Source organism: Episyrphus balteatus, chromosome 3, assembly GCF_945859705.1.
Source record: "Episyrphus balteatus chromosome 3, idEpiBalt1.1, whole genome shotgun sequence".
Lineage (NCBI taxonomy): Eukaryota > Metazoa > Arthropoda > Insecta > Diptera > Syrphidae > Episyrphus > Episyrphus balteatus.
Genome location: NC_079136.1, coordinates 63849230 through 63861868, shown reverse-complemented (window position 1 = coordinate 63861868; position 12639 = coordinate 63849230). Strand labels below are relative to the sequence as shown.

Genomic DNA, 12639 nt, shown 5'->3' with positions numbered 1-12639 from the left:
ATGAAGGGATACCTTAAATTCATCCTTAAACCATCAGAATAAATTTAACACCATCCAAATGTGTTTGTGTAACAATTCCAACAATTTCTGTACACAATTTTTGTTTCGAATCGGTATATGCAAAATCTTACCCCCATTTAACTATTCGATTCAAGTGAAACTTTTGATTCACTTGATTAATTCCGTCAAATTGCCTTTGAAAAACTTAAAAAAAAATCATTTCTTTTAATCTAAATTATTATTGAACGCCATTTAGGGCGAAGTTCATAGTTGTTACTTAAGTTGGGATATTTTTTAACTCCAGTAAGTTGAGAAACATCTTCAGCATTCGGTCAAGCAGTGACTTGAGCATAGTGAAATCTTGTCTTGAGGGAAACGTAAAAGTAAATTCCAGAGCTAATACTTTCTTATAAGTTCATTTCTTTATATCGAATTTTTTAACACTTTATTTTCTATTTACTAAATTTAAAGAAACTGTTTTTTTTAGGTATTGTTTGTGCGTTAAAGACTGTATCGGGAAATTAAGAAAACAAAATAAAAACATAATTTATATGAATGTTTTGTAAAAATGTACTATTAAATTTTTAATTGAATTGTTTTTTTTTTTTTTATTAATATAATATTTATTTCTATAGCTATGTATTGTATGTGTGTGTTTTATTTATATATAAGTGATTTCAATAAGCGGTTGTGTTTTTTTACTTTGTTTTCTAATTAATACATAACATTACTTATTATTTAAAACAAAAGAACTAATTAAGCAATGCTTATTTATTTTAATTATGTAATTTTTTTTTGTTTTTTTAATTTTCTTACATTTGTAATTCGATTCCAACTAAAATCACATTTGAAATTCAGGTTTTTTTCCATTGAAGAATTAATTAATTAGAATTATAATAATTGTAATTAATATAATAATATGTGTGAATTAAATCTTTTTTTATTAATCTTTTTTTAATTTATTATTTAAACTTATGCAATAGATACATTACATATACACAGCGACAATATTTTATCTTAAGATACAGTTTGTTTTTTATTATTATTTTTTAATTTTAATATTTTACTTCGAAAATTATAATTTTTTTTTTCAAAAATAAACAAACTTTAAAAAAAGTACAGTGTACAAAAAAAATTGTTTCAAAATCAATTTAAGTCGCTTTTTATGCGAGTAAATTTTAATCGGCGACTTTGATGGGTAACCTTAAGGTTTTTTTTAAATTTTTTAATTCAGTCTTAAGAACAGCAAAAAAAATATTAAACTTTGCTTTTCTACGAGATGCAGAAAAATTAAACTGAACGTTTTTTTGTTTTTTTTTTTTAAGTTTTGGCACATAGAATTTTTTTTTACTTAACAGGAAACAAAATTTTAAGAAATATCTTAAAGCGAGAAACAAAAAAAAAAATTAAGAAAAAAAGAAAATTAAAAAAAAAAATGCCATGGATAAGGAATCAAAAGTTACTTAAAGGGTAACACAAACAAAGTAACACACAAAAAATAATTACAATATAGGAATTTATACGAAAAAATAAGGATAAATAGTTTTTTAAGTGTTTGTGTAGTACAATTTGAGTATAGTATGCTGAACGATTAGACACAATAGTTTTTGTTATTTTGTTTTTTAAATTAATAATAAAAATTGAATTGAATCTATCTATCTATTACGACAACAACATCTACTGAAGCATGTAATTTTTTTTTCTATTTTTTTTTATCTGAAGAGAGAATGAATAATATCTCGACTTATTAGGTTTTGATACAATAATTATAATAAATTTATATAAATGATGATCGGATCTATGCACTACTTTCGCCACCATCTAAATTATCTTTTTTTGATTTGTTGTTGCTGCTACTGTTATTTGTATTGCAATTATTATTATTATTTATATTATTGTTGGCATTATTGTGATTATCTTTTTGAGCAAAGAACAAATTTCTTAAAATCGATGTTCGTGTAGAGTTCTTTGTTGTAGATGAGGAGGAGGATTTTGGTGGAGAACCAGATTTAGTGATGGTGTTAATGGTGGTTGTAGTGCTTGAAGCTTGATCGTGTTGTGTTGGTATATCGGGATTAGATGAAGCAGCCTTATCTTCCTCTTCGGCTTGTTGTTCGAGACTTACATTTTCGGGTATATTATTTGATCCAGTATTCGAATCTAGAGATAATGTTCGATGTGTAGCTGCATTGAGTTTGGCATGTCGTGAATTAAATAAAGCAAGACGTTTGCCAGTTGATGCTGAATTATTTGGATCGATTTCTTCACGATATGAACGTTCGGAACTGCGAAATGAACGACTGCTGCCGACGCTGGCTTTGTCGGCGCCAGGATCCTGAAATTACAAAATAAAAAGATGTTAATTAAGAATTATTTTGTAAGTTAATAATAGGTATTTTTGTTTTTACATTTAATATAAAGTATAAATTATGCGATGCGGATGCCTCTTATCTCTGCAATGTTATATCTAATTTGTTGATGGTTTTCTAAGGATACTAGTTGAGATTATTTATGAAATGGTGTACTTAAAAAAAAATCACACTAGTCAGTATCAGTATACGAATCACTTTTTACAGTGCTACTTTGCATTAAAAGCGTTATTTACTTTGGGTATCCGTGGGAAGGTCCGTAATGTAGTACCCAATTTTTAAGCCGGTTTTCTACCACCTACTATAGGGAAGCTCAAAAGCGCATGAAACCAAATACCCCATTATTGGACCTAAAGAATAAATTACAGTGCGCTAGGAACACTTCTTGCTGTATTTGGAGCGATTGTGAAAAACACCAAGTCTTAAAGTGTGCGGAGGCTTGGGTTAAAGTTGAAAATATTAGTTAAAACCATTTTCTCCAAAGCAAAGGAAAAGTTGATTACATTTTTATTAAAATGATGTGAAATTGATCAAATTATAAGTCTTCATTCAAAAAGTGCAGTTAAATTGATGAAGATACTAAAAACAATCACTTTATGTTTTCCGCTTATTTCGAAGGCCATTGTATTTGATGTTTCAAATACACTTAAAATAGTGGTTCTTTTCCGTTCAAAATGCACAGAACATAAGATTTTAAAAAAACCCAGCCTTGTGCTGTGCAACCGTGTTCTTTTTTTACTTTCAAGTTTTACATCAAATAAAAAAAAAAAAACAGGTGAAAGCCGGTGGTAACGCTTGTCGGTAAATTTCTTAATGAAATTGCTCAAGTACAAAACGTACAATATTTTTAAACATTGTATTTATAACGTTACTGAAACGAATTATGCATTTTGGGCAATTACGTGGGAACTCACGTTACATTCCGAAGAGTTTCTTAATTTAAATATAAATTGATACAAAATATACTTTCCATCAATGAACCATGGTTAAGTAAAACATTTAGTTTAGGTTAAATTAGGACACAAGTTTTAAGAGTGCGACTTTTATGTTTTTCTTTAAAACCTAGATCCTTAATTATTTTTTAAGGAAGATTACATAAACACAAAATTACGAACTTTTGAAATTAGTGACAAAACCAACCTTTCGAGGAAACTAGTGATTTGCTATTGGAAAAAGAAAAACAGGCGGCATAATTTGTTCACACATCACACACATGGTGTTATCCTTTTTATATTCATTTAATTTCATATTGTTTTTCCGTAAGTTGAGAGAGAAAATATAAGGGGTGATTCTTGGGTGTATTCTAAGAAAAACAAATTGTTCTTCAGTAAGGCTCTATCTGCAAAGTTCATACGCGTTGATAAGCGATTTTTTTTTAATCATCGTTAAGTGGTATCAACTATGCAAATACGGCATTAGTTTAGAACAATTTTGTTTCTTAAAATACAAAGAAAAACCACCCCTAAAATTCTCTTTATCTTCTTTTGTCTTAGATTTTGTTTTAATTGAGTCACTGTGGCGTATGCGTTACATTTTGTTCTATAGGAAAATTGTATTGTTATGTTATAATTATTGGAAACACTACATACTTTTGAAAAAAAGTTGAACATCTTTTAATTGTTAAAATAAAACGTTCTTCTGCTGATATAATAATAGCAGTGTTGTTGTATTAGGAACTGATTACTAAGATTTTACGTAGTAAACAACAAAATACGAACGAACGGAGCAAATTTTTTGCTAAACATGTAAGTTTTTATATTAAAAACTTTTTTACAGGCTCAAAGTAAATGTAACAATGTTTTATATGACATTAATAGTTTAGAGCATGAATACACTCCTCATCAGGACTTTATTGTAAGTTTTAGACCATTCAACAGATTCAAAACAGAGACTAGAAATTCCCTTACAATATCCATCAAACAAACATACGCTCTTCTAAAATATATTTTTGATCTCATTTAAATCTTTAACTTTAAGTGAGGGTGAAAACATAAAAAGACATTTACGGCTGTTCTGATTTCCGTTCGAATTCTATTTTCTTCCGTTTTCAAATTTTAGCTATTCCACATTGCGTATTCGAACACATTTTGCGAAATCATATGTGTTTCGAAAAACGAATGAACCCACAACCCGACAAAGAAGTTGCCATACCATACGAGAAGGAATGAGCCAACGTGCATTGGCTCCGTAACTCCAACAAGGCAAAGAACTGGACGGCCGCTGTTTACCTCTTATATTGATGACAGATTCGTCTACATAAATGACTTCTATCCGAGATCGTTTTTTAACTGGGGGTCATGTCAAAGAAAATCGCAGGCAGGTAAGACAAACCGTCCTTAGTGAATAGACTGTTAGTAGATAACGTTTTTACCCAGAAGCTCTATCGAGCATTTATGGGATGAGCTTAAGCGAGGGGATACAGCCAAAAATCTAGCTTCATGTCAGTTAATTAACTATAAACTGCAACGGTTGAAGTATGGGAGGAATGCTCAATGAAAAAAACTAAATGCAAAATGGATATTACCTCTTAATGTCTTCAAGAGATTTTGATAGTTTTACTTTCGATTTAAATCTAATGAATCAAGCTTTTTAACGGTATTATAAACTTTATTTAATCTCAGCTGCATTGAGAGCAATTAGTGTCTTAACATAAAGCTCGTTAGTGTAGACGAAACTACTTAAAATACAAAAAGGTTAAATTTACCTGATCTAAAGGTGCTGTATACCAAACATCTGAACAGTCTCTCTTTCCATCAATCACATAGCAAACAGTATTATCGAAACGTACTCGTTCAGAAACGCCATCTTCACTAACATTTGAAGAGTCCATTTGCTAAATAAAGGTACACAAAATATATTAATCAATCAAATTCATATAAAAAGAATCACAAACCTGTTTATAACTAAGTATCGAGCCGGCCAAAGCCTTGGTCGAGGCAGTATCATTAAGTGTATTACCAGATTTCTCGCTAACGCATGTTACAGCTGAAGCAGTTTCCGATGAACTAACATCGGCTTGAACTTCTAATCTCTGTCCGGTAATACTACCAGCTAAAGCTGTTGTTGACTCTCGATTCGAAGCATGTGACACACCGAATGCAGTTGTCTGACTTGATACGCCAATATGACTGCCACTAGCTACACTCAAACTAACTTCGCCAATGCTGGTAGCACCGATTCGGGAGACAGCATCAACACTAGCGCCATCACTTTGATTGCGCATCTGGATTTCTTGTATTTCTTCTTCTTCGCCATCGAAATCAAATTTGAAGCCATCTCGTGTGGAGACACCACAACCGGCACGGCAAAGGGATACTGGAACGACACCGTAAACGTAAAACAAAAGAATCGGAACACCAATGGCGACTGCGAGACCAGCTAAAACTGGTGAAACTAAGATCTGAAATGATAAAAAAAAAAACACAAAATTAATATAAATAAGTTTAAGGTCTGAAATATTAAGAAAGGTTGCAAATCTGAAATGAGATTAAAGTTAAACTATGGCAACAAGGGTGTTTTTTATTAACTTTGATGAATAAAGGTTTTTAGGATGCTGAACTCGTTTCAAGATATTTCCGGTATAAAATCTCAATAATCGATATTTTGCATTTTTAAGCATTTCCCTTGCTAACAGTGGTTTTGTTTTAGGAATAAAACAATATTTTTGTAAAGGTTTTGGGTGTACTGAGCTCGAATACGAAAACAGAATTTTTCTATCAGCTCGCGTTTTTGAGATATTTTCATTATAAGATCCCAATAATCAATTTTTTGCTAATTTTTAGACTACAGTGGTTTTTAGCTTACATAGGTTTTGTTTCAGAAACAAAACAATACTTTTATAAAGGTTTTGGTTGTGCTGAACTCGAATCCGTAGTCAAAAATTTTCTATCAACTCGCGTTTTTAAGATATTCCCGTTTCAATTATAGATTTTTTGATAAATTTTTAAGTGGTTTTAAGCTTACAATGGTTTTGTCTTAGTTTTGTGTTCTTATATGTGCTGAACTCAAATCTCATATCAGAATTTCTCTATCAACTTGCGTTTTGAAGATATTCCCGTTATAAAATCTAAATAATCAATTTTTTACTACTTTTTAAGCTACAGTGGTCTTTAGCTTACAGTGGTCTTGTTTCAGAACACAAACAATAAATTTCTAAGGGATTTGAAGGTACCTAACTAGAATTGAAAATCAGAATTTTCCTATCAGCTTCCGTTTTCGAGATATTTCTGTTATAAAATCTCACAATAATCGATTATTTTCTACTTTTTAAGCAGTTAAAAAACTTCATAAAACAAAAAAATGCAATTTTGTTGCCCAGTGTTATTTAAACAATACCTACTTTGAACTTTTCTTATTCTTTATGGTAGGCTGTCAAAATTAAAAAAAAAAACAACTAAACTTCTTATTGCGTACTTCGAATTTAATGTAAGTTTCTAATCACCGTTCTAAACAATGCATATGAACTATTTTATGCTCGACTCACAAAAGTCTTTACCATTTCCTTGGTACTCATGAAATTATATAGAACAATGTTTAACTCATAAACAATTCCCATTTCAGACGAATATATCATAATTTGAATGTAAACCACCAGAGGAAAAAAAACTTAAAGGATTTCAAATAAAATCTGTTGTAAATGTACATTTCCTCAAAAATGCCTTTGAGTTGAATTACAATAAGTTTGTCTGAAAAACATTTCTGTTTCAACAAAACTTGTGTTTATCATGCAAGGACAATATTAATAAAGTCCTTTGACACTCCCCAAAGCCGGAACCACCGCCACCACTTCCACTCAGTTTATAGACTTATTTAGCCTACTTAAAAGATTATACAAAAGAATATTGTTCCCAAAAGTCTCATGGTTGACTTCATTGTTCTGATTCTTTTTTATCTATTCTCAAAACTTAACCAAAAAAAAAACCATTACATTGAACAAATAATAATAATAATTATTAAGTCTGAACTGAAAAGTCAATCCTTTAAGAAGTCAAACAGAAGTCATGTTTATTCATTCTATTCAGCGGAAAACCAACACAAGGCCGCATTTCTGTGCCAGTGATTCTTTTATGACAATTCTTTTGCATGTCATATCTATCTGTATTCTGGCTCATATTTTCTTTTTTTGTGTTATAATTTATTCTATTTGGCAAGTATTGGTTTAAAAAAAAAAAGGATTTAAGTTTTTTTTTGTGATTTACTCTTATTTTTATTTTTATTTCGTGTTTTTTTTTTTTTTTACTTTTGGAAAAAATTAAATTTCGTCAAAAAACAACATACCTATAACGGTTTTTTATAAAAGAGAAAGGCATATCATTAAATATTTTAGTAAATCTCAACTAACTTCACCAAATAGATAGACAAATAATTCATAGGTATGATATGGGAACCTAGATGCTGTTCATCAAATAAAAATAAATTGAGCTTGTTGCGCGCCCAGTTCCACTTCAGCTAAAAAGCTAAAATTTCACGTGTTTAATACAAAATACAAACAAAAGAAAATACAATTGCCAGAAAGTGCTAAGGCAACATTCCTTTTTCATTGTGCCGAAAAACACTCGAACATAGTGTGAGTAAACTCCGCAGATGATGAAACTATATTATACTCAAACAAACACGATTCACATCATGGCTCTTGTTATTGAACGAAAAATTAATTTGACACAGCGTTTTCTAGCAAAAGTAGAAATTTCCAGTAAATAGCAAAACACCATAAACATCGCATTAAAATTGGATATTTTTGCAATTTATTCAAAATTTTGAGGCTGTTTGGACAAAACTGTCTTCAGGTTTGGATTAAGCACGTCGAAATACATAGAGAGGCCCGTTCAAATGTACTGGCACTTTTTTTTTGTGGGCCTGGATAGTGTTTAAAAAGTTATATCTGAGCAACCAAAAAAAATTTTTCAAACGTAGTTACAAAAAAAAAAAACATTTCTTCTAAAAATTAAAAGCTTAACGATTTTTCTACCGTTAGTATCAACAGAGAAGTTAGTTTTTCATTTCTTCTACTCTCCCAATAGGTACATTGAAATTACTTTCTCTAGTAAAAAAATCAATTTCTAACCGATTTTAAATAAGAAAAACTAATTCGAATTAGCATAAATAGAACACCGAAACTATTTATAAAAAAAAATTCAAACATTTTAAATAAAGCTGAAAAAGGTTTCCGAATTCTAAAAAAAAAACGTTGATGCAATGCTAAGTTTGGAGATTCAATCCAAAAAAATCTAAAAACAATTTGGTGAAAAATGTAAAAGCATCTCAAATTGACCGAAGAATGACTAAGTAAAAAATTGTTGAAGCCTAAAAACATTGAAAAATGGTTTTCGACGATAACTTTAAAATTTGAAGGTCCATGAAAAATTTAAAGTGCCATAATATGATGTACTCTTTCATACCTACAACCTCTGGTATATGTCACTTCAAAAGTAATTAACATGTTTTTTATTTTGCATCAGTGTAACTTTTAGTTCCTACCTATTACTTACTTTTCGGTTTTTTTTTTATGATTTCAATTTCTGATGGTCATAAAGTTATGGTATTTAAGCAAGAAATAAACATTTTATGTCCTATTTTATGACTTATTCACCCTTATCACAGGCCTCGTCATAGTATAGATTCATTATACGAATCCCTAAAAAAAGTTGACAGATTTTCTATAAACATTTTTTTTTTATCAGAACTACATAATATTCAAAGATAGATATAACAGTTAAATATTTGGAATTGTGTAATATTGGTGAATGTTTTATTTTGTACGACAATATTAAGAATTTGAACTTTTTAAACGTACTTTAAATGGACGAAAGTTTAGTGGATTTGGGGAAGATTATAATTTTTGTTCAAAGGGGAATTACAACTGTGATTGGGAACCAGTCCCAGAAGTATTTTTTTCAATAAAGCTTTTTAATATTTAAATGACCTGTAAAGATCAATATGGGGGATTTAGTGAAAGTGGATCCGGCGTTGAGTTTTACTTATTAAGAATTTTAGAATATGAGTAAGGATATTTGTGTCAACGATTCCACTTTAAATAGGCTGTCCAAATCAAGGATAATTTGTATAATGATTTATAAAGCTAATTCGTTTCTATATCAGTCCGCTGGAGAAAAAAAAGTACCTTAATTCTTAAACCAACATTAAACACTTGGAAAAATGAAAGTTTGTTTGTTCTCAATTATGAATAATATTGAACAAGAAAAATTGGCGTCTTCTAATTTACACTTATTTGGGCTGTGAATAATTTGGTTATGGTTTAATTAGTTTTTCGTGAAATTTGAAGAATATCAATTTAATGATGAGCCCTTAAGACTCACCTAGTTTCAAGAAAATAAATTTTAAAAACTGGAGTTGTGACTGCATATTGTTTGAATTTTTATGATTTTTTTTGGGGTTTTTTTTTCGTATTTTGTTCAAAACAGGAGGGTAACCGGTCGAAACGGAATTTCAGATTCAGCGGGTCCAAAAACATATAGAAAGATAGGTCTGGTCCCAAGTACATGACACTTTTTTTTTGTGTGACAGTGTAATTTTTGTTTGTGGGGGTGGATTAGGGTTTTTAGGTGCTGCGACAAAAAGCAAATACTCAAACTAACCTTACTTCACTTGGCCTTGTCAGAAAACCATATTTTCTTCGCAGTTTTGCAAGGACTTTGGGGAAGAGTAGATACCTATAAAATAGGTTCTTTTATCAAATAAATCACCTTCGTTTCTTCAATGTTGCTTTAAAAGCCACATTAAAAAAAGCAAAAACATACAACCTGATCGTCCACATAATTTTTCATCGGCCGTACCTTAAGTATATTTCAGTCAAGCCCATATGCTTAACATCGACATCCGTTGGGAGTAAAAAAGAAAAAAATCAATAAACTTAATCAGCACACTTAGGATCTACTATACAACCCAGCATATTATGAGAAAAGTTATAGGTACATAATAATTTTTAAACTATAGTGTATAGTGGAAGTCAAATGTGTTTCCTTATGCCTTTTGATTATACTGAGCATGACCACGTTTTTGTGCCGAAGGATACCTACGAACTACGACTAGGATACGTAAAAATACATGCATATCATAACGGAAGAGCTTTTCGCACCATTGAAAAAAACTGCTTGGCAAACAATAAAAGAAATTAACTTAACAAAAAAAAAAAAATGTCATCCTGGAGTAAAGGACAACACAATGGTATAGCAGACTATTTCAGTGTGGTTCAGGTTACAACAAACTATTCAATTGTTTGCCGAGCTGAGGACCAACTGTTTATGTGGCTCGTTTCGAGGCCGGGTTCAATGACTTATAAACTTGCTACAGAAGCTGATGGAGAACGTCACGCCTATTATAGTGGTTGGGTTGAATGAATGAATGTTGTTTTTTTTTTTTTTTTCTTATTCGTTTTCTTTAATTAATGACGAGATAAGGAAGGAACAAAATTATGTTATACTCAGAGTAGGATTGCAATTTCTCATTAAGAACAAAATTGAATGAATCATATTTTTTTCCCTGTGCTGTGGAGGGTTCAAAAAAAAAAAAATGATTGCATTCCTCTTTTTTCATTCTCAGGATATGATTCACCAATTTTCAAGTCCCAATTCCGACAAACTTAAAGCATCTGGTCAAGACAATTTTTATTCTTTTTCGATCAATCTTTAAAAGTCTTATCATTTTTATTTTTAAACAAAAATTTGATTTGCATTAATGTTTGGACTTTAGTGATTCACACCAAACTGAGGGCGCCTTCTAATTGAGTTAAAAATTATTTTTTTAAAGTAAGAGAAGAGAGAGAGAAAAAAAAAGGCTCTGCTATTCTTCCAGCACAATACATTTATACTTGATTGTGGGAGCGAGGAAACGGAATTTAAATTTTCAATACGCACCCAGATGAGCGCAGAATGAAAATACGTAAAGCAGCAGAGGGAAGCATGTTTGCTAACAATTTAACATCTACTACGGTCAGGGTGAATCATGATGAGGGCGCTCGCTCGAAGTGAATAATCCTACAAGAGAGAAAAAGATTAAATGAAACATGCATGTGAGAGGTCATGCATGGGAAAAAGCATTATTTTATCCAATGGCAGAAGGTCAGTGTTGCCGTTGTTCGTACTAGGAAAATATATAAAAAGCGCTATTTGGTTTTTGATGTCAAACAAAAGTCTTTCAAATTTCTATATAAATAATTTTTAATTTCTTTTTTTTTTCTTAAAATGGACATTTTTGGTTCTAGTGGACTATTTTGTTTTATGATTTTTGGGGGCGCCACATTCAAATCTTGAGTTGCCCACACTTATTTTTAATTGATATGAGATTTTTTTCAATGACAAAATAAGACAGGGCTTGGAATTTACTTCAAAAAGCTGTTCTTCTATGTTAATTGAAATCGAATCATAAGAGGTGAAAACAGAGTAAATGCATTCGAAAAAAAATTGTGGGGAAAACGCAAACAACTGAACAGGTTCTTTTCGAAAACTTAAGTTTATTTACCAATATCGAGTATTAAAAAAAGAAGGTTTCATCAGATTCTTCATAAAAATTTTTGTTCATTTTTTTATAAATAAAATCATCGAAATAGGTGACTATGAAACATACAAACAAAATATTTTACATTAAAAAAATGGTTTAGATTGCATTTTTTGCAATCATTTTAATGTGTATGCGCAACTTTTTCTTATTAAAACAATTGTTAATACAAATATTGTTACCTCTAAAATGGATATGAATATCTTCTAAACGGTTAAAGCAATCAATTTGATGACAAGGATTTTTTTGTAGAACGTTCAAGCCCCTACAAGAATACATCTTGTTAATTTGAAAATAATGAAGTTTCAATGAAAAGTAAATGAAAAAAGTTATTAAGATCTTCTTTGTGGAGCAATCTGTTTCCTACAAGAATATGTCATGCGCGTTTGATTATTATAATTTTTTAATTTGTTACAAAATTAAGAACAAAAAACGAATTTTTAAAGATTTTCTCGATTTTTGGACCTCAAATATCTACAAAACGGTTAGATAATTGAAAAAAGTGTTTAAGGCCTTTTTTGTAGAGCGTTCAATTTTCTACAAGAATATGTAAAAAAAATTTCCTAAAAAGACAATTAATAAAAAAATGATTTTTTTTTCGTAGAAGCTTGATGTAAAAATGGAAAATTGCGAAGCGGAGGACCTTCCCATTAATATAAAAAGCTCATACCTATTTGGTGTGTATATTCAAGGTGTCTAGCAATCGATTTTTCAGAGTGCGAAATCGAAAAAACGAATTTCGATTTTTTTGACCCAC

The 12639-nt window shown here is 30.2% G+C and overlaps 1 protein-coding gene across 2 annotated transcripts in view; it reads right to left on the bottom strand.

Annotated features, from left to right (window-relative positions):
* Positions 1 to 231: 231 nt before the first annotated feature.
* Positions 232 to 12639, bottom strand: part of LOC129917146 (E3 ubiquitin-protein ligase RNF19B-like) — an 86104-nt gene continuing 73696 nt past the window's right edge. For both annotated transcript variants that reach the window (XM_055997522.1, XM_055997523.1), the window contains exons 8-10: positions 5263 to 5769; positions 5074 to 5202; positions 232 to 2335 (exon numbers count right to left, since the gene is read on the bottom strand). In XM_055997522.1, the coding sequence (XP_055853497.1) occupies positions 1799 to 2335; positions 5074 to 5202; positions 5263 to 5769 (1173 nt within the window). In that variant the 3' untranslated portion in view covers positions 232 to 1798. The remainder of the gene's footprint in view (positions 2336 to 5073; positions 5203 to 5262; positions 5770 to 12639) is intronic.